Genomic DNA, 23,836 nt, shown 5'->3' on the forward strand with positions numbered 1-23,836 from the left:
AGTGGAGGAGACACTAAAGTGACAGAGATAGTACAGTGGCAGTAGGTAGTGAGTGACAGAGTAGAATGACAGTGGTAGTGAATGACAAAGACAAAAGGAAAGAAGGCACTTAGTGACAGAGATAGTTGAGTAATAGAGAGCTGTAAGTGAAATGACAGAGACAAATTGACTGAGGACAGTGAGTGACTGAGATATCAAAGTGAAAGAGACAGTTGAGTGACACATGGCAGAGACATTATATGATAGAGGGCAATGAGTGGTAGTGATATAAAATTAACACAGGGCAGTGAGTGGCAAAGATAATAAAGTAACAGGGGGCAGTAAGTGGCAGAGGCAGTTGAGTGACATAGGACATTGAATGATAAAGACATTAAATGGCAGAGGGCAGTGACATTGGCAATCAAGTGACAGAGTGGGACAGAGTAGAAAAGAATGGTGAGTCATAGAAACAGTGTAGTAACAGAGACTGTCAAGTGGTAAACACATCATAGTGGAAGGAAAACTGAGTGACACAGATAGGAGAGTACTAGAGTCTGTCTTCAAACTAAGATGCATGTTTGTTTGTCTTTAGTAATATTCATTTGTTATACATACATACATTCATATGTATGGGCATAAGTATTGAATTTTCTGATTAATCATATCTCTAGGACTTGGAATGGGGTCACGAACAGTGACAAAGGGTCTCTGACAAACAAGCTGATTGAGTGATAAAATGATTAATCAAATACTCAATTCGTTAATTAGTTAACTAAACTAATAATTATAAAAATAAGAGAAATAGGACTAATTTGTGTCTCTCAGTGGTAATATGACCTTTCAAGACCCATTGTCATCATTTAACATGTTGTGTACACACACACACACGTGCACACACGCACACACACACACACACACACACACACACACACACACACACACACACACGCATACAAACATGTATGTGTATCTATGTAGGTATGTGTGCTTCTACTTAACAGGGACATTATGACACCATTTCGACTTAAAACTGACCAACCTATAATTTTATTTTATTTTTGATCTACTTCATGCTCCTTTCTTCTTTTTTACATACCCGAAAAAAGTTTAACCAGCAAACGGGGAGATCTAATTTTCCAATAAGTAGCCCATGATGTGGACACATTTACAAAAAACATCTTTACAACTAATTAATGTGTCAGGTTTAGTATAGACCTTAAGAATTTTGGCTCTCTCCACAATGCAGATTTTGCAACAGCCACTCCCATTTATATATGGGCCTGGATGATCTATTATTTTCCACCTGATATCACATAGAGTTCTTTGATCTTTGAGGTGTCACACATGGTAGGTCAGGGGTGTGACAAACCATCTTTCTGAGACTCTGAAGGATGACTGGAGATTGCGGAAGCGACATTTCAAAGATGTACTGGCTGATCCAATAGATTTACAAACTTGGGATGTGGCTATATTTGCACTCCTAGTATATCTTTCATCAGCTCCGGGCCTGGGGATGCTGTTGGTAACACCATTGCTGATGCAGTCAATATGGCACAATGATCCGGTAGCCTTATCGCCGTGGTTATCACTACTGGTCACATGGTTGGCAATGTAGCTGCTGGTGTTAGAGTGGGTGCAACAGTGGTAACGTATGCTGGTTAGGCTTTTTCGAGTCTATAAGGATTGGTTTATCCTCCGGTTCAGGGGAGACAACCTGTTCTCATTAACATTTTCATACGTTAAGACTTAAATCTCAATTTCTGAGCACTTCCTTACATCTGCATTATAGAAAATTTAAACCTTTTGTCCACAAGGCTTAGGCTTTGTGGATACGAAACCTTTGGTAACTCTATGTCCCAAATTTAAATTTTTGTTGTTTGTATATATATATATATATATATATATATATATATATATATATATACACACACACATACACATACACATACACATATATATATATATACATATATATATATATATATATATATATATATATATAAAGTGTAGTATATTGCCACTTAAGTGTGGCTGACCCCTAGGGGTGGATGTTACTGTTGCTTTTAGCCCCAGGAGGACATCTCCTCCAGCTGGCTTATCGACACACGACTGTGTCCTGTTTGCCAAGGGAGTTATCCCTCTCACCTCGACCAGCAGCACGAACGTATCCGGAGTTCAGGGTTATTTCCCTTCGTCGGCATTCGACAGCTGATGACCTTGGTGAGAGAGACAAATCTGGCAAACCTTATATCTTCTTTTCCAGTGACATTCTTCACTGATATTGAAAAGTGGGGTCAGCCACACTTAAGTGGCAATATACTACACTTTATCGTGCAGTTACTGTTAATACTTCATATAGAGAATTAACATTGCTTGTTTTCACCTTTTCAATATCAGTGAAGAATGTCACTGGAAAAGAAGATATAAGGTTTGCCAGATTTGTCTCTCTCACCAAGGTCATCAGCTGTCGAACGCCGACGAAGGGAAATAACCCTGAAATCCGGATACGTTCGTGCTGCTGGTCGAGGTGAGAGGGATAACTCCCTTGGCAAACAGGACACAGTCGTGTGTCGATAAGCCAGCTGGAGGAGATGTCCTCCTGGGGCTAAAAGCAACAGTAACATCCACCCCTAGGGGTCAGCCACACTTAAGTGGCAATATACTACACTTTATCGTGCAGTTACTGTTAATACTTCATATAGAGAATTAACATTGCTATATATATATATATATATATATATATATATATACATACATATATATCATATACAAACACATACATAGAGGTATGCATACATACATACATACATACATACACACACACACACACACACACACACACACACACAAGCTTGGAGGAGAAGCAGGCATCATACCAGCAAAAAGAAATGAATGAGTCAAATCCCGTAAGTTAGAGGGTAACAACAGCATTGAGAAGAAGAGTAGCCTCTCCTGGACCTGCAATAGATACATTACATCCCACCTAAAATGATACGCCTTTGCTATCCAGGAACAAGAAATAGCTACTGAATACCCGATAAACAAGAGGGACAAAAATATCACCAAACCTCCACTTTGGGATAAAAAAATGTTGGCTCAGCTATACCAGTGTGGAAGCTATCACACACATCATCAGTAGCTGCTCCAAAATTTCTGAGATACTACCTGTCCTAAGGCATGATATAGTTGCAAGGACTGTTTACAATGCTATCTGCAGGAAGGACTGCCCTGACATATACATCAAAGGCATGTCAGAACCAGCAAGTATTCATACCTTTAAAAACACCCTAATAAAACAATCAATTTGGTGCAAACATAACAGACCTGATATTGTTCTGTGGGACAGGGAACAAAAGTCATGCACTGTTGTAGAGGCTAGCTACCCAACAGATGTGAATGTACAATCAAAAATCCAGGAAAAAGAAAGAGAACATTTATGGCAAATTAATGTGGAACTTAAAGCTCTTGTACCCTGAATACAAATTCTCATTTGTACTTACCATCATTGGTGTGTTAGGTTATATACCAACAAATTAGCACAAAAACCTAGAAATACTCAGTTTCACAGAGAAAAAGCAAAAGGAGCTGTCACAGATTCTCCAAATCCAATCTATAAGTGGCACAATGAAGATTTGTAAGAATTCTCCAGAATTCTCTATCTGAGATTCTTAATTGAATAGATGCACACAATTGGATATATGTATTGACAGTTCAGCCAACACACCAACTCAACCACATTTTCAAAACATCGGCAACTCTCTTCAATTAAAAGTCTAGTCACTTTGTTAGTGACCAGCTTGAATTCTCTCAAAAAGAATTTAAATAAAACTCAAAGAAAAATCACACACACACACACACACACACATGCGCGCATGTGCATGCACATCCACACATGCGCGCATGTGCATGCACATCCACACATGCATGCACGCAGACACACATCCACACACACACACACACACATACACATGCACACACACACACACACACACATACAAAAATCATTTATGTATTGTGGAAAGATTCTTAATATCAAATATGATGGAACAATTCTCTACTATGTACAGCAAATTGAGAGTCTTGAACTCTGATGTTATTTTCAAAGAACCATACCGTATGTAATATTATTTTCCCCTATAAAATATATAATGTTAATGTTATAAGTTGTTTATTATCACAAAATTTTTTCACCTTCATTGATAAATTGTACTGTGTGGAAACCAACATGTCAAAGAACAGACTCAATGTTTCCCTTGCATGTTGTGAAAGGTGACTAAAAGAAGGTGAGGTAGGATTTACATTCCAGCCTTGTAAAACACTCACCTGCAACAACACTCCAAAACAGACCCATGTATTGGAGGGTTGTCACCTGAATGGTGCAGAGGTGTTATCCACCAGGAGTAAGAAATCACCAACAAACAGTGGATGCAGTAATGTACTGTTACAGTGCATGCCCCCATACTACTGTTACAACTGTTTACAAATTGGAATACTGAGTTTCACATCAAAGCATTCAGAAATTTCACAGTAGATCTTATGATTTATCAAACCTTAAAGAAAAAAATCTTTGCTTCTGAAATGAAAGAGCAAGTAACTAAACTGAAGACTTAATATTAATTTCAAGAAACTTTTGTTAATAATAGTTTACATGCTTTGAAATGTTTGCAGTGAAAGCAATTGTACACACAATTAGCTCACATGGTTGGAGAAATTTCATTTTAGTGATGAGGATGGAATGAAGTTTGCAGCCACATATTTATATATTTGGAACAGGTACACAGACTTGCTTAGTGAAATAGACTGATGGATAGGTTTGTTCTATCCATTCTGTTTGCAACTGTGCAACATTTGCTAAGAGAAACTAGATTTTCAGTCACTGAGATTATTTTGTTTTTATTGTTGTTTTTATTGTTGAATAACTTCTGTTAGCTTTAGCAGACATACGACTAAAAGAAACTAATTATATGCTTAGGAATATCTCACAGATTTCTGCAAAAGATATTGTAATGATTCAATCTCATCCCTCCATTATGAAATTTATTAGAAATTTCACTCAATACAAGACTAAATGATAAAAATGTATTAGGTGTGATGCTGACATCTCTCTCAGAAAAGAAATCAATAAAATTAAAGAGTTGATGTTACTTGCTGCAGCTTCATTAATTAATCAATCAGAATAGCAATAAGCTATGCTATTTCACTTCTCTTATAACTGTAACTTAGGAAAACTTAACATATTAAATATTTCTATCAGAGGAGTATTATAGTTGTTGTCCTTTTCTTCTTTTTTTTATTGCATACTGATATAAACTGAGAAAACTATATCTTAAAAATGTTAATACTATCCATCTTCCTAACTGTTCATGCCTTTTCTGCTCGAAATCTTGCTCTATTATTTCTTTATCTTATATGTTTTATTTATATTTTGTGGAATGTTTCATTTATAGTTTATTTCTTTGTTTGTTTACCACAAAATATTTTATGAAATTTTATTTGCCATTATTTAGTCTACATTTTGTTTTAATTCCAGAACCAGAAGAGGTTCTTCAACTGGTCCCCATAGTTCGCAAAGAGAACATTACCAACAATCTCAGGCTCAGAATTCTCAAACTTCAACAAATAAAGGTAAACTGTTGTTGTTGTTGTTGTCCTCATGGCTATTGTTGTAACCACCACTATCTCATCATCATCATCATCATCATATTTTCCTATTTCAATGTAATTATATTGGGTTGGAGTATAATTATTGCTTTTTTTTTTTTCAACAAATTTTATTCAACAAAAACAATAACAATATTTAACAAAAACATCTTTAAATGATGGTCTGACTGTCTGCCAAGTAAATGGGAAGCATTAATTGAAGTAGATGGTGAATATGCTCTGGAATAATCATTTAAAGATGTTTTTGTTACATGTTGTTATTGTTTTTGTTGAATAAAATTTGCTGAAGAAAAGCTGCAATAATTATGCACCAACCCAATATTATTTGGTATTGAACTTTGGGTATATTTTATATGTCTGTGGGTATGTTTTAGTATTTTGCTTACTAGTCCCACATATTTACAAGTATTTGACCTTTTACTGAGTTTCTCTTCAATTGTTTAACATCACTTTTGACACCTTTAACATGGTAACTGTTCTCCTTCCCATCATCATCAGTATTATCATCTCAACACCATTGCTGTGCTGCCACTCTTTGCATTCTGGGATTAAATCCTGACATGGTCAGTTTTGCTTTTCAGCCTCCAAGGTTGGTAAAATAAAGAACTCATCAAGTACTGGGATTACTATAATCAACTCTTTCCCTACAAAACTTCTAGCCTTGTACCCAAATTAAGAAATAATTCTTATGTTTATGTCAGTAGACAAGGTTGTGAGCTAGCAGAATTGTTAGCACACCAGGCAAAATGCTTAGTGGTATTTCACCTTTTTTTACATTCCAAAATCAAATTCTGCTAAGGCCAACTTTGCCTTTCATCCTTTCTAAGTCAATGAAATAAGTACCAGTTGAGCATTGGGATCAATGTAATCATTAAGCCCCTACTCAAAAAATTTCAGGCCTTATACCTATAGTAGAAAGAACTATTATGACAATAGATTTGCAGAATTGATAGAGTTTTTGATAATATATCTATCAGTACTTTTTTTAATTCTGGACTCAAATTCCACTAATGCTAACTTTGACTTTCATCCATTTGAGGTCAATAAAATGGCACTGGATTGGCAGAATTATTGGAACATCTGGTAAAATGCATTGAAATTTTTACATAGTCTTATATTCTGATTTCAAATTCTTTCATCCCTTTAGAATAAAATAAAGCACCACTCAAATACTAGGATTGATGTGATTGTCTTATCATTTCTCCTAATATTTCAGGCTTGTACCCATATTAGAAACATTTATATCTATTTTTTTGGCAAAATCAGTAGAGCATAGAACAAAATGCTTCACAATTTTTGTTTTGGCTCTTTATGCAGTGTTCAAATTTCACTATGCCCAACATTACTTTTCGTTCTTTTGGGGTTGCTCAAATAAAGTACCACTTATGTACTGAAGTAATTTGTGAATGACATTTTTGTAAAAAAAAAGCTAAAGAGGAGTGAAAGTGGTAACATTTTTGTAGCGGTGTTTGTTGTCAGATGAGATAATAAGTAGGTGGCTAAAGTGCAGAAGAAAGAGTGGGGTGGGGTTCATAAATGAGCCCAAGGTTAAACCAGGATGTCAGTTAGATGAAACCCGGTCAAAAATTGGTAGAAACTTGAACTAAGTTTCAACTAGAAACTTTGGATCTAAGAGATGAGAGATATATCTTGTAGGTGAGCAACTGACCTTAGAGGTTCTCATACCAGAGAAACAAAAATATCCAACATATTGAGAACAGTCTCTCTGTCTGTCTGTCTGTCTCTCTCTTTCTCTCACTCGCACACACACACACACACACACACACACACACACACACACTACACATGGTACATATATATTAGAAATAATCATGAATCCATTTACTGATATTCTGAAGTCATTTGATATTAGGTCGTCAAATATGAAATTTGTAGTAAGGTATATGGTAAACTTTGACAGCTGTTCATTTTGCACTATTATTATACTTTGAATATTTATTTTTTATTAGAAAGCTGACACATCTATTTCTTTATTCTAACTCATTTTTCACTTTACGAAGTTTTTATAAATTGTGTTTTGCTATTTTTGTTTAAAGATGGATAAGTCAGAAATTTGTACAGTTTTGAAATATGAGTTCTTTCTTGGAAATACAGCATCACAGGCAGCTCGGAATATTAATGGAGTATTTCATTCTAATGAAAGCAGACAGTATCAAATTGGTTTGCAAAATTTCGTTCTGGTAACTTTGACCTCACAAATGAGCAATGCAGTCAACCAGAAACAAAGGTAGATAATGATGAATTGAAAGCTACCTTTGAGTCAGATCCATCTCAAAGTGCCCATGGATTATCGTTGTTGTTTGGTGTTAGCAAGCAAACAATTTTGACTCACCTAGTTCAAATCGGTAAAGTGAAAAAGTTGGATAAGTGGGTTCCACATGAACTCAATGAAAATCAGAAACAGCAAAGTTTGGAAGCTTGCATTATGCTACTTTCTTGTCACAAAAATGAATCATATTTTAATCAAATTGTAACATGTGATGAGAAATGGATCCAATACAACAACCGTAAACGTTCAGCACAATGGTTGGACAAAGACGAGCCACCAAAACACAGTCCAAAAAGCAAACTTCATCAAAAGAAGATGATGGTGTGTGTTTGGTGGTCTGGCACAGGTGTGATCCATTATGATTTCATTAAACCTGGCTCATGAGGCCGAAGTATACTGCAGCCAACTAGACTAAATGATGCAGAAACTTACAGAAAAACAGCCAAGATTAGTCAACAGATCCACTCCTATTTTATTGCAACACAACACCAGACTATACATTGCAAAAATGACATTGACAAAACTACAGGAGTTGGAGTTTAAAGTTCTCCATCATCCACCATACTCACCTGATCTTGCCCCCACTGACTATCACTTCTTCCAGAATTTGGATAACTTTTTGATAGGAAAAAAATTTAATTCCGACGATGCTGTAAAACAGGCCTTCCAAAATTTTATTGACTCTATATTGCCAGGCTTTTACAGCTCTCGGCTGGACAAGCTACCGCTGACATGATAAAAGTGTATTGACAATATGGGTGCAGACTTTGATGAATAAAGCTATTCCTTGTGTTTATAAAACATTAGCAAACTTTTTTCCCTTTCTACAAATTTCATACTTGACGACCTAATATATATATTTCAAGTGGTTACATAACTTTTAGAGCATTGAAAAGTTTGTATTTTATATGGGTGGGATGAAATTACTACTGGCCTAACTAAGGTTAACATGATGAACCCAATAAATAGATACAGATTTTTTTTCTATATATGAGGTAACTAGTGCACTCCTATTTCTACCCCACAGACACACAGTCTCCTCTTTCTGCATTATTTACCACTACTACGGCCACTATTCTTTGGAGTTGTTTATCTTTTTCCATCTTTACTTAGGCACTCTTGATTTCTCCTCTTATCACCCATTTTCTTTCATTCCCTTCAGGTCCTGCACTAACCACTTCCCCCAGTCATTTCTTCCCTCAGTTTGGTCCTCTGGAATATCCTTTTTGCGCATGATTCCCTGCAACTGTTGACTTACAGTATTTAAAGGAGAAAATTATTCATTGATCTCATTGATCAATAAGGGCCTGCAAAGGCCATGAGCACAGCCTCTTATTTGAAACCAGACAGAAAAAGAAGTTCCTCCAGGATCTTTAATTATTTCTATATTTATGTATTATTTTCTCAATATACAGTATTTACCCCCAAAAATGTATGCAGATAATATCTACATACCACTGCATAAAATAGTGATATCACTGAATATGTTACATAATTTTAAGTGGGTTTTTTTTTCTTGTGTTGCTTGAAAATATGCTTTAAGTTTCACAGAGCTTGAATTCTAGTTCATGAAGGAATTTGAATTTATGTATAGTGGTATCTAATGAGATTATTATATTAGCAGCTTTGGATGCGTTATTTTAGAAGGCCCACTTGCTGTTTATCTAGTTGGTCTGCTACAATGCATATTGTGATCCACTAATGTGGTGATTAATGTTTTATGAGATGATAAATGACATTTAATGTTAAATTAACGTCAATAGATCTATTATTTTTAATCTATAATAAGAATTAGTAATTAAATTATCTCGAGGATTTTTTTTTTTCCTCTTTGATCTTTTTAATATCTGAATAGGAATCATGGACAGGCAAGTATCTATGGAGACCAATGAAACAGCTGATGACATATGGACAGTAGATGCCAATTTTCAGTGGTGGAGAAGATATGCCTTTGTGACATGGCAATTGTCTTTACGTTCTGAATTCAAACTCTGCCGAGGTCGACTTTGTTTTTCATCCTTTCAGGGTTGATAGTTTAAGTACCAGTTGCATACTTGGGTTGATCTAATCGACTGGCCCCTCCCAACAAAAATTTCAGGGCTTGTGCCTATAGTAGAAAAGTATATTGCAACAGTTACAGAAAATAGAAAGAAGTGTAAAACCGATAACTATATAATCCAACCAAAATATCTCAGTTACGTAAGCATAAACAGAAGAACTATTTTGTCTTAAAATACATTGTACTTATTTAGAGAACTCTCTTGGTTTAGTGGTACAGAACATTTATCTCGTATTTTTTTACTTGTTTCAGTCTTTTGACGGTGGCCGTGCTGGAGCACCACCCTATAGTCAAAGAAGCCCATGGACTTATTCCCTGTAATCCTGGTGCTTATTCTACCAGTCTCTTCTAAACAGCTAAGTTACAGGGACACAAATACACCAACATCGGTTGTCAAACAATGGTAGTGGGAGGACAAACACAGACACAAACACACACACATAAATATATACATATATTCATACATACGTACGTACATAGATAGACAGATAGATAGATAGATAGATAGATAGATAGATAGATACATATATATATATATATATATATATATATATATATATATATATATATATATATATATATATATATATCAATATATCTATATATAAAGATCAGAATGTGTGACTGTCTGTCTGTCTGTCACTCAGTGTGAATCCCTAAAACTCAAGAACTGCACAACTGATTTCATTCAAATTTTACACATGCCTTACTTAGGGTCCATGCAGTGTCATGGGCCCCAAAATTGTTCAACTTCTTGCCTAAAGAGACTGATAGAATAAGTACCAGGCTTATGAAAATAAAAAAAAAGCACTGGGGTTGATTCATTCGACAAAAAATTCTTCAAGGCAGTGTCTCATATTTTTGTTTGCCCACTCAACTGTATCTATCAATCTCTCTTTCTGTGTATATATATATCATCATCATCGTTTAACGTCCGCTTTCCATGCTAGCATGGGTTGGACGATTTGACTGAGGACTGGTGAAACCGGATGGCAACACCAGGCTCCAGTCTGATTTGGCAGAGTTTCTACAGCTGGATGCCCTTCCTAACGCCAACCACTCAGAGAGTGTAGTGGGTGCTTTTACGTGTCACCCGCACGAAAACGGCCACGCTCGAAATGGTGTCTTTTATGTGCCACCCGCACAAGCCAGTCCAGGGGCACTGGCAACGATCTCGCTCGAAAATCCTACAGGAGCCAGTCAGGCGGTACTGGCAACGGCCACGCTCAAAATGGTGCATCTCATGTGCCACCCGCACAAGAACCAGTCCAGGGGCACTGGCAACAATCTTACTTGGCTTGCCGGGTCTTCTCACGCACAGCACATTTCCAAAGGTCTCGGTCAGTAGTCATCGCCTCGGTGAGGCCCAATGTACGAAGGTCTTGCCTCACCACCTCAGCCCAGGTCTTCCTGGGCCTACCTCTTCCACGGGTTCCCTCAACTGTTAGGGTGTGGCACTTTTTCACGCAGCTATCCTCCTCCATTCTCACCACATGTCCATACCAGCGCAATCGTCTCTCTTGCACGCCACAACTGATGCTTCTAATGTTCAGCTTTTCTCTCAAGATACTTACACTCTGACGGGTATTCACATTGGCATTACACATCCAACGGAGCATACTGGCTTCATTCCTTGCGAGCTTACGTATGTCCTCAGCAGTTACAGCCCATGTTTCACTGCCATGTAGCATGGTTGTTCGTACGCATGCGTCATACAGTCTGCCTTTTACTCTGAGTGAGAGTCCCTTTGTCGCCAGCAGGGGTAAGAGCTCTCTAAACTTTGCCCAGGCTATTCTTATTCTAGCAGCTACACTTTCAGCGCACCCACCCCCACTACTAACTTGGTCGCCCAGATAGCGGAAGCTATCGACTACCTCTAGTTTTTCACCCTGGGATGAGATAGAAGTTGTTTCCTGTTTGTTTGCAGTCTTTATTGCACCTGAACATCTGCCACAAACAAAAACTAACTTGCTAGTTAACCTGCCTTTGATGTTGCTGCACCTCTTATGTGTCCATAGCTTGCACCGGGTACATCTTATAGAGTTACTACCTACTCCTTTTCTACATACTGAGCAGGGCCATCTACCTGAAGGGGTTTGTGTTTTATCTACCTTCCTACTTATTAGGATTTTGGTTTTAGCTAGGTTGACTCTAAGGCCCTTCAATTCTAGACCTTGCTTCCACACCTGAAACTTCTCCTCTAGTTCTGATAGTGACTCCGCAATTAGGGCAAGGTCATCAGCATAGAGGAGCTCCCAGGGGCAACCTGTCTTGAACTCCTCTGTGATTGCCTGGAGGACTATGCTAAATAAGAGGGGGCTGAGGACGGAACCTTGGTGGACCCCTACCTCTACCCGGAATTCATTGCTGTACTCATTTCCAACCCTCACCTTACTGGCAGCATCTCTGTACATGGCTCGCACAGCTCTCACTAACCATTCTTCTATCCCAAGTTTCCTCATTGACCACCAGATAAGGGATCGGGGGACCCTGTCAAAGGCTTTCTCCATGTCAACGAAAGCCAGGTACAGAGGTTTATCCTTAGCTAGGTATTTCTCCTGCAACTGTCTCACTAGAAATAAGGCATCAGTAGTGCTTTTACCTGGCACAAACCCAAACTGCATCTCATCTAAATTGATTCGCTCCCTAATTAGTTGGGCTATGACCCTCTCTGTAACTTTCATAACCTGATCTAACAGCTTGATGCCTCTGTAATTATTTGTATCTAAAGCGTCACCTTTACCTTTGTAGCAGTTGACTATGATGCTGCTACACCAGTCATTGGGTATGACTCCTTCGTGTATCACCTGGTTCGTAATACGGGTGACTAGGCTATAGCCAACACTGCCAGATATTTTGAGCATCTCTGCAGTGATTCCTGATGGGCCGGGGGCTTTCCCGGTCTTCATAATATATATATATATATATATATATATATATATATATATATATATATATATATATATATATATATATATATATACATATATATATACATAATACACACACACACGTGCATGTGCACACACACACACACATGCACACACACACACATGCACACACACATACATATATACATGTATGTGTATATATACATATATATCTGTTATATAAAAGTCAATGTCTTTATGTGTGTTATAGACTCAAAAACTACTGCACCGATTCCTAATGAAATTTGGAACACAAAATCCAAGCCTAGGGAGAAGGGTAATGCAGTATGTTTTATACAATTTCATGGACCAAAATTACTGAATGAATCCTCATAATATTTTGAACTTAGATTCAATGCATAAGGGCAAGTATAATGCAGTATGTTTGGTTTGAATTTTAGGTGGTTTAAAGGGAGCAGAACCGCCATGAAAATTCATAAATTTTTCATGTTGATGAAATTTCAACCATAGGTAATTGGCATACCTCAAGAAGTATTCCCAAAGTTTCTGATTCTTATGAGGATTCTAAGACCCCCACCTAATGGGGGCCTTAACTCCCAAATTTTAATCATTTTTTATGATCTAAAACTAGGTCAAAAGTACTGAATGGATCTTTATGAAATTTGGAAATTATATTCTATGCATAAGGACAGATGTAATACAATATATGTTTGAAAGTGAGGGGGTATAAATGAGGCCATAACCCCCATGAAAATTCATATATTTTTACTGTTGATGAAATTTTAACCATAGATATTAAATGCAAATGAATTTTCCTAAAATTTCTATTTCTTAGGAGTTAGTAAGACCCCTTAATGGGGGCTTAACCCCCACAATTTAGTCCTTTTTCCTAAGCCAAGACAAATTCAAATGTACTCTTGGCAACTGTAGAGTCACCTGAGCATACAAGATGGGAGTTATTTGTAATTCAATGATACAACAGTGAAAGAGTTTGCTCTGAGATATACTTAGATTATGATTTCTGGAATGTGATGCATAAATTGTCAAGTAAAGGAGAGGCATTTTTGCCTCCACTGATTCAGTTGCAAAGTGTTATTTTGAGTAAAGTTATTTGGTTGCAGACCTCCTTTGAGTCTTTTTATTATCATTGGGTTAGAGATGGTCCCCAGATGGTAACATTGATTTCAAAGCCTTTCCAGATAAGTGATTGGTCATTCAAAGAGATTTATAGATTGCAAATTTATTCTGTTCAGTTACCTATCAGCATAGTGATCATTGGCAAACTTCAGAGGTGACACTTTCATTTCCTCTTAATTTTTATTTGAGTTGGGTCACTCCCTTCCAATTGCTATAGATCCGTAATGCATCTTACGGCTGTGCCTATCACCTGTATGGTGAGGAATCCTACACTGGGGTGTGGTAACGACTGGGGTAGGGTAGCTGACTGCTTATTGTGATCATTCGTCTTTTGCTTTCCTGTAGCTTTGCTCTCTTTTACAAACCCAATGAACATTCATATGTTTCCATTTTCAAAGAAATTTGAACAATAAATACAAGACACAAGTTAGAAGAGACTCCCAACAATTCAACTTCTCTGGTTGACTTTAAGACCCCCTAATAGGGGCCTTAACTCCCACATTTTAGAGCTCCATGTGCTCTATTTTTCAGGAGTAAAAACATTTGAATGGGTTTTATAAGATTTGGATTTTGGAATCTGTGCATAAAGATGAGTAGTATGGGATAAATATGTCATGATTAGAATTCTTGTTAGGGTGTGTAAAGAAGGAAAGAACTCTCATTAAAATTTTTAATCTACAATTTTGGTGAAATTCGAATCATGTGTGTTCCAGTTCATTAGAAAAAATATAAAAGAAAAGTCTAATTCTTCAATTCCATGTGACACGGGCAACGCTGGGTATCTCTGCTAGTATATATATATATATATATATATATATGTATGTATGTATGTATGTATACATATGACAGGCTTGGAGGTGGTGATGATGCTGGCTGGTGCAATTTTGTGGTTTACTGATATGCCGAGAGAGATCTAGCTCTGTTTCTCATATTTTCTAAGTTCAGCTGCCTTTGCTCTTGACTCATGTCTTCTCAATTCTGTTGATCACTATCTCTCTTATTTTGAAAGTATTCTTCTCTTTGGTCCCGACTCATTTGTTTTGTCCTTTGCTGATTTCTTTCCCTCCTATTCGCTTATTTCGTTTCTTTTCTGTCTCACCTTCATGCAATTTTGATTCTTAATTTCCTCCCTCTGTTCCTTGTGTAACCATTCTCTCCTTCTACACTGATGCTCTCATGCTGTGTCCCTCATGCGATTATCCATATTTTATTAAAACAATAAATTTCCAAAATGAAAAAGATATACAAATATATTAGACAGTTTTTATTTAAAAGGCGAAAATATTTCTGAAACACTCTCCCAATATGCAAGGACACAGATGTTTTCTTGACCATAGGGAAGTAGCATTGTGTATTTATTTAACTTGATAGAAAATAATGTTCTCTCACTGAGGCACTTGTCTTCCAACATCTGTTTGGCCTTTAATTTTAGAGGGCTTCTTGTGATCCTTCAGTTGAGATTGATTCTCCTTGATTTACATTTTTTAAAGTTCACTAGCAATAGAAATAGGAAGGGGATTTTGGTTGTATATATTCTTGGTTTGCTGTATATTAAGCTTATGTAATCTCCGAAACAGAGTTACAGAAATCAAAGTCAGACTAAAAACCTGTCTTGATTCCCTAAAATTTATTTAGTATTTAATATTTTATTTTCAGATGAGTCATACTACAAATTGGCTTTGGAGACTCTTGAGGAACTTGACTGGTGTTTGGATCAACTCGAAACTATTCAGACACATCGATCAGTTAGTGATATGGCATCAAGCAAAGTAAATACATTTTTCCTTCAGTTCTTTTACTACTAACTCTTTGTAACTCTGGAGTTTTCATGAAATACATTATCTGCATATTGTGTAATTATTATCTTTTACGCTTAATTAGTCTTTTGTAACACGAAACTTATTCCTATCCAGAATGAAGTATAAGTTTTGTTGAGATTGATCTGAATTTGATCATTATTTATTTCCACTTCTGCCTAATCCATCCATGGCCATTGTTTACAAGTGAATATGACTGGGTAACATATATGTAGTGAAACTACCTCTCTCATGGTTATTTATGTACAAATGCGAACGTAGCAGGAAACAACTCTTTCCCGCCTTGCTGTGTCATCACCTGACTGACTTTTATTTTCGCGGCATTTGCCTCCAGTCCGTTCGCGCCAGGATGCAAACCGACCAACCGTGGCCATCTAATAAGGTCATGTGAGAGAGTGTTTTCTGATGCTCTCTGGAGCCTATCTGTACCTATAAATAGCCTGCTTTAACCCGCGCCAATTTGTCGCGGCTTCAGATCTGCTAAGATCTGGTCGTAGACCACACACGTAACACAGCCAGCCAGTTTCCAGCGACCAGATCAACAGCATCATTCAACTACGTACTACCAGCATCGTCGCTAACGTCAACATGATTTCTCCACGTACACAAGAAACCGCAGCTTCTCTTCTCAACCCTGTTTGTGTGAATCGCCTCACCACGGAATTAACAGCCAGAACTCAACCTGCGAAGAACATCTGTATCAAGAATCCTGCCCGGCATCGAAGCCTCAACTGCACGACAAGTGACTTAGCTCTGCCTCAACCTTAACCTCTTATATACAGACCTACAATACAACTGTGTACCTTAACAGAACTGGTATCTTATTATCCTGTGTTACAGACTCTTTCTATGCTTTGTATCTCTTGCATTCACATACATATATTTGTATACACACTCTTGTTTACATGACGGCCTGTCTTATATTGTGTTTTATTATGTCGCATTCACATGCACACAGACATACAGTTTAATGCTCCAATAAATCTTACTGTTATTCATCTTTATCGGTTGCGTTTCTATCTGTTCCTTGCTGGCAAACTTCTTAGTTCTCTTTGTTATAGTATTATAACATATATTCATATATTTTGTGTCGACCGTGCGACGCGTTAAAAAAGGAGCCTGTTTTCCATTCGTCACCATTTCTCCTTTGGTTCGCACGGTCGTTTCTACATATACCATGCTTTCACTTATTGTTTTAGGTTATTATGAAGTCGTGAGCAACCCTCCACCTTGATCCAGTGAGACATTAAAGTGTGATTTCTGGAGGGAGAGAGGGTCATAACAGTGCTGGTACTAATTTTCAGCTGAGTAGACTAAAGCAACATGAAATGAAGTGCCTTGCACAATGACATAATGTATTGCCCAGTCTGGAATTGAACCCACTGTTTTTATGATCATAAGAGCAAATCCAAACTACTAAGCCATGTGTCTCCACTACTTTTTTACTCCATATAAAATAGTTAGATAACTTTGTTGTCAGGATTATCTGTTGCTTTGTCTACGTTCTTTTAGATGAAGAATTAGGTTGAGCAATTCTGAAAAGTATTTCAGCATCAGCCAAAGAATACCATCTTGTTAACCCAGTCCAAACAAACAAAGACATCTTTGATCATAGATTTTCTTGATGAAGGCTGTTCTGGGGCTAAATAACAATGATAGACTTATAAAAATACACTGGAAGAAAGTACCACTTTTCCAGATTACATCATTGTACAATCAGCCATTGCATGTCAGAATGTGTAATATAGACTTCAACAAGATAGAGGCATGACAAACCAGGAGCTACATCCAACTACATTTTTGCCACAGATTTGCCTGTTGAGGTTTAAACTGGTACTAGATAACAGCTTACATTTTTATTTACTAATATTTTTGTATATTCTTTGCTATAAAAGAATTTATATGCTAAAACTTGTCACTATTAAGGCGATAGACTTCACTAGGTCTGCATTAGAAAAATCCTGAAGTGCTGAAGGAAATGTGGTTTTAGGATTAATGCATCTATCAATCTTAAATAGTTTTGTATTGGTGTCAAACATGCAATTAAAATTTAAGAGTGGTTTTATATGAATTAAGTGAAAAAATCACTGACTTGGGTTGATGAAACTGCTCTCAAAATTAACTGTCATAAAAATACCCAAAATACAAATCATATGTTGTATGGTGAATTCCAAGTCACAGAATACATTTTAATATATTAAAGAAAGGTTGAAATTGGGAAAAAAATTTAGCATATCCCTTAAAAACAGTGAAGTTCTGAACCATGCGAAATGCTAAATTCATGAACTGAAACTGCTTAAGAAATTTTGAAACTGTAAGAAATTCTCTACGCACACCAAAATAACATTCTACAGTTTTAATGCATTCTCCTCAACATTCTACAAATATGAAACTTGTCAAATTATGACTATCAGAACAAAATACCTTAGAAAGATTTTGATCCTCATCAAAATGAAGAACTTTTGTATGAAATGGAGGAATCCAAAAATATCTCAAAACACTTAATTCACTATTCATATGCAAACAATGCTTATATAGACTTGTAACTCACAAAATTTCCTCTAGACTTGACAATCTATTCCAACTGGGTCTCAAAGAGGTAATAATGTAAGTTGAAAAACTTCAGTCTGCTGAAATTAGTCAAAAGTTAGTACAGAAACTCCCTTTAGATGTATTTAAATTGCGAAAGCAAACAAGGGAGATAATTCTAATAAGTTTTTTTTTTTCTTTCTGGTTTTTGACAATATACACAGTATAGATTGGAGTGGACTTTGTCTATAAAGTTAACATGAAAGCAATTGACATGTTTCAGTAATATTTCACCTCCTTAGTGAAGTATATATTATTTAACTGGCAAAACTAAGAATGACTTTAATACTTGAATAGGAATAGAGGGAATGTAGGGCCACTGATAATGGACAGGTTTTTAGCAGACTAGAGAAGCAGGAAACTTCTAGAAATAATAGGAAAATACTAAATGACAGACTGAAACTGCAACATATCAAATACTTCCATTGCAATCGATCTGATATATAAATGAATTTTGATATCTGTGTTAATAACAGTACTTATTTAGATATTTCTTTACATTTCTCACATACACACTCTCTCTTTCTCTCTGTATATGCACATACACAGACTCAGACATATACACACACAAATGAATGTATGTATACACATTCTTGTCTTTTTTATTTTATATGTGTCTTAATCAAAACAAAAATCCAAATAGCACTATAATTGGTTTTGTGTTTCAGTTCAAACGGATGCTAAACAGGGAGCTTAGTCATTTTGCAGAGTCAAGTAAATCAGGGAATCAAATAGCAGAGTACATATGCAGTACATATCTTGGTAAGTAATAGATTTCTTTGACTACACTTATATAATAATGGAATTAATGTTTCACATAGAAAACTTTTATCCACAGGTGTGCAGTGAAATTAATATTTATTATACCTGTGTTCTACAAGCTTCAAAGGCCTAGTAACTACAGGTCTAAAGTCTAAAGGCTTAAAAGACCACATACAGAATACCAAGTTGTTATTATCAACAGAGATCAACAAAATCCTGACGTTTTAGTGAAGCGCTCATGTTCAAGTGGTAAGAAAAGGTATTCAGTGGCAGGATGGAGACATAAATGAAGCACTGGAATATCTGGCAGATTAAAAATGAATAAAACTTTGGTTTTTATTAATACAAAATGGTTAGCTCATACAACTTGCTAGATGTAGTTAATAGTTTCTGCAATCAGATTATTTAAAAGCAGTTACAATGATGGTATTACAGTTAGAGTAAGAAATAGTTGCAAGAAGCATTTGTAAGAAGTCTGATGTATGTTGATGAAATATAAGTATATAATGTTGGTGATTGCTCTTAAGAAGGATTTGGAAATATTCTGTTAACTGATCGATGTTAGCTTGCATGAAAGATGGTTTGCATGTGAGATAATGAAATAAGTGAGCATTAAAGAAATTAGCTAATGTTTGCAAGAGTCATAATAGTACTGGTATAGACAAGTGTTGTGTATGCATAATATTTGTTTCATAAACAAGAATTATGTAATAAAGATAACTGGTATTTATAGTACAAGATGGCAAAGAATGATATGGATGGAAAAAAAATGCTAAGATTAGATCTTACCTCATAGATAAGCTGAGATGACTGGGAATACGGTTAATGGTGGCTTTATCTCATATCTGAGTATTTATTTTCTTTTTTGCTGAATGCTTCCTTTATGGTGATACTGTTGATGACTCTGTGGACCAATTCGTGCATAGAAGAGTCGATGGCATTAATTGTATGGCAATGTTGGTGGAGGACAAGGTTGATTTTGTCAAGCCTTTCTCTCCTATCATTTGATTTCTTCCTTTTCTCTTCTGGTGGTTTCACAGTTTTTGGTTCCAATAGTAATGGAACACCACCACTTGGTACAGTCTTGGACTTGTGTTTCAAACAATTTGGGCTCAATTCCAGTGGCTTTTAGTGTCGCTTTGAGTTGGTCCTTGTATCTTCGAAGAGGACAACCCCATGGTCTTCTTCCAGAAATGAGCTCACTGAATAAAACTTGACTCATCCATTCTTGTTACATGTCCTGACCATCGAAGATGGTGTCTCATGATCAGTGATTTGATACTTTGACTGTTGGCTTTTTCCAGGATTTTATTGTTAATCACATAATGTCCCCATTTGATGCTCAAGACTGAATGAAGCTTTTGTTGCTGAAAGCATTCTAATTTTTGGATGTTGCAATTTAGAGTCCAGGTTTCACATCCATATAGCAAGGTTGAGACAACAACAGCATTATAAACTATAATTTTCTTTGCTAAGTTAGGATCTTTATTGTTGAAGACACATTTTTTTAACTTTCCAAATACCCCATGTATAGCTCCAATTATGTGTTCCTTTTCTGAGGTGCACTTATTTGATAAAAAGCTGCCTATGCTCTACTTTTTCAAGAGATGTAACCGAGTTGGTAACATCAAAATCTTGTATGATGGTATTTGGGGCTGGTTGTGCAAGGACCTTGGCTTTCTTGATGTTTACTGTAAGACCAAAGCAATGGGAAAGGCTATAGCACAATTGTTTTGAGAGACTGTTGGAGTTCTTCTTTTGAATGACAGAGGGCAGCATTATCATCATCATATTGAAGTTTTGAGATGTGTTGCATGTGTGTCAGATGTTTAGACTGAAATCTACTAAGATTAAAAAGTCTTACATCATATTGATATCTGATGTCAACTCCTGGAATGTCTGCAGTAACCTCATGAAGCATTGCAAGCCAGATAGAAGGAGAATAGCATAGGTGCCAAGACATATCTTTGTTTTAGTCTGCAAGTGAATGGAAGTTCTTCTGACAGCAAGTTTTGGTGGAATACACATCCAGACATATTGTCATGCATTGCTTGAACCAGAAAGATAAAGTTATCAGGACATCCAAAACGATGAAGAACCTTCCACATAGCAATTCTTGAAATGCTATCAAAGGTCTTTTCCAACTCAGAAAACAAGAAAATGAGTTTTTGTTGTTTTCTCTTGGAGTTTTCTTGCACAGAAAATCATGTTATGTCATGAGATGACTGGGAATATGGTAAATTGCAAACATATCAATAATGGTGGTTACTGAACGATAATGATGGGTGATATATGATCTTGAATGATAATGTTGGGGTATATGTGAACATCTAGATGAAAATAAAGAATCAGACTATTTGTCTACTCAAAGATTTCATGTGGATGAATAATCAGACATTTCAGGCTTTCTTGGAAACTAGAATAAGATAACTTTGCTTGGAGTAGTGGGCAATTGAAATAGCATAGTATAGAATTTATTCGGGCACACTAAATTCATATTTTGATTCAGAATTATATTTTATTTGTATTTTTGTATCGTATGTCATCATCATCATTATCATTATTTTCATGCCCACCTTTTTTCCTTACTGGCATAGATTGGACAAGACCTCTTGAAGAAGTATTCTATGATCAGCTGCCCATCTTGTGTCAAACCTTGTTTTCAACTAATGCACTTTATTCCATTGATCTTTGCTTCCAAGCTATAGAATATATTGTCTTGATTAAACATAAACAAATGATTTACTGCACAGTGTATATGTGTATGTCATGATCATCATCATTGTTGTCATTATTGTTGTCATCATCGTCATCGTCATTTATCCACTTCTCATTCTGCCATAGATTAAATGGTTCAACTGGATCCAATGGACTAAGTCTTACTCCATTGTCTCAGTTTTGACATGATTTTTATAGCTGGGCTTTGATGTCTTTTCTAACACCAACTGACTACAGTATGTACTAGGTGCATTTTTTTCTTGGAACCAGCTCTGTGGAGATTATCTTTCTTTCAGCAAGAGTAAGGAACCTTCTCAAACTCTGCATTGTCACTGCTTGATTCCATTTACCAACCACTTACAGAGTGTACTGGATGCTTTATTTTCATGGCATTAGAACTTATGGGATGTCGTGTAGCTAATTTGGTGTAAGAGAATCTTCTTAGAGTAAAAGAGTAATAGTTGAAATATGAAAGAAGAAACAGATTTTCTGTTGGGAGATGATAGGTGAGGAAGAGAAAATTAGTGTCTGGGGGTGGGTAGTGAGAGATATTCAGAATGATAAGGATGGTGGGACAGGTTGAGCAGAAAGAGATGCAATACTACCCAAAATTTGGCAAATTTGAGGAAGTACACTCATACTCGTTTCACTAAAAAAAAAACTCAGATTTTTTTTGCATGGAAGCAAGTATCCCTACCACCTAATGTGCTGCAAACCCCTTATTTTTGTTCAGAAAAAAGGGTAGGGGGTACCGCCCCTCCCGGAATCATTGGAATTTTTCTTTTTCATTGAATGAATTTCGATGACCTCCTAATATGCCACAAAACACGTTTTTTTTGTCCAGAAAATGGGGTGGGGATAATTCTCAGAAATTTCATCCCTCTCCTTCTTGGAATCATTGGAAAATGCTTGTTTTCTTTTCATCGAATGAATTACAGTGGCCTCTTAATATGCCACAAAACATATTTTTGTCCAGAAAATGGAGGTTAGGGTGGGGTGGAGGCCTCGGAAATTTCACTCCAACATTTTACAGAAATATGTTTTTGAGAGTGTGGATTACATGGTTTCATTATTAAATATATATTTACTAGTTGATACTATATGAATTATTATGTTAACATTTATATTTTGTGTATTTTATGCTAAAAATATTTTTTACAAAGCCGTAGTCTATGAAATGTGATTGTGTATGTATATATATATATATGGTTTGTTATTAAATACATATTTACTAATTGTTACTATCAATAATATTAATATGTTTACATTTATATTGTGTGTATTTGTATTTTATGCTAAAAATGATTTTTCTGAAGTCATAGTCTATAAAATGTGTGTGTGTATGCATATATATATATATATGTATATATATATCTATATATATATATATATATATATATATATATATATATATATATATATATATATATATATATATATATATATATATATATATATATATATATATATATATAAATTTAAAGAATGGAGTAAACGCATATTATAACTGCATACTTTTATTCCGACATATGTTTTGAAGAATTACAATTTATGTGATCCATAGGAATCGGCGATGTTAAAAATGTAAACTTCTCCTCAGGGAAAAGTATGAGAACCAGCTTAAACGTAAGACATTATAATCGAATATGAGAACTATAGTTAGAGAAGGTTATATCGTAATTCATTTGAAAAAACCGTTAGAGAATAGGACGCTACCAGATAGTCCGTTGGACAAGAAGTGAAGAAGAGAAAAGAAAAAAAAAAAAAGAAAAAAAGGGGAAAGAAAATTCAGAGTGTAGAATTAGGAGACGGTAGGATAATATAAATCCGATAAAAATTGGAGATGAATGTTATGTAATAAAAAGGCATTATAAATGGGGTTAATCTTGTGTATACCCACATAAGCACATACATAAACACACATGCATACATC

General features: G+C 35.9%; 1 protein-coding gene across 15 annotated transcripts in view; it reads left to right on the forward strand.

The window, feature by feature from the left end:
- LOC106867760 (3',5'-cyclic-AMP phosphodiesterase 4C) overlaps positions 1 to 23,836 on the forward strand; it is a 702,494-nt gene that overhangs the window by 612,179 nt on the left and 66,479 nt on the right. For all 15 annotated transcript variants that reach the window (XM_014912735.3, XM_089365944.1, XM_089365946.1 and 12 more), the window contains 3 exons: positions 5,510 to 5,604; positions 15,674 to 15,786; positions 19,092 to 19,185. In XM_014912735.3, the coding sequence (XP_014768221.1) occupies positions 5,510 to 5,604; positions 15,674 to 15,786; positions 19,092 to 19,185 (302 nt within the window). The remainder of the gene's footprint in view (positions 1 to 5,509; positions 5,605 to 15,673; positions 15,787 to 19,091; positions 19,186 to 23,836) is intronic.

Source organism: Octopus bimaculoides, chromosome 18 (assembly GCF_046866305.1).
Source record: "Octopus bimaculoides isolate indiv1 chromosome 18, ASM4686630v1, whole genome shotgun sequence".
Classification (NCBI taxonomy): Eukaryota; Metazoa; Mollusca; class Cephalopoda; order Octopoda; family Octopodidae; genus Octopus; species Octopus bimaculoides.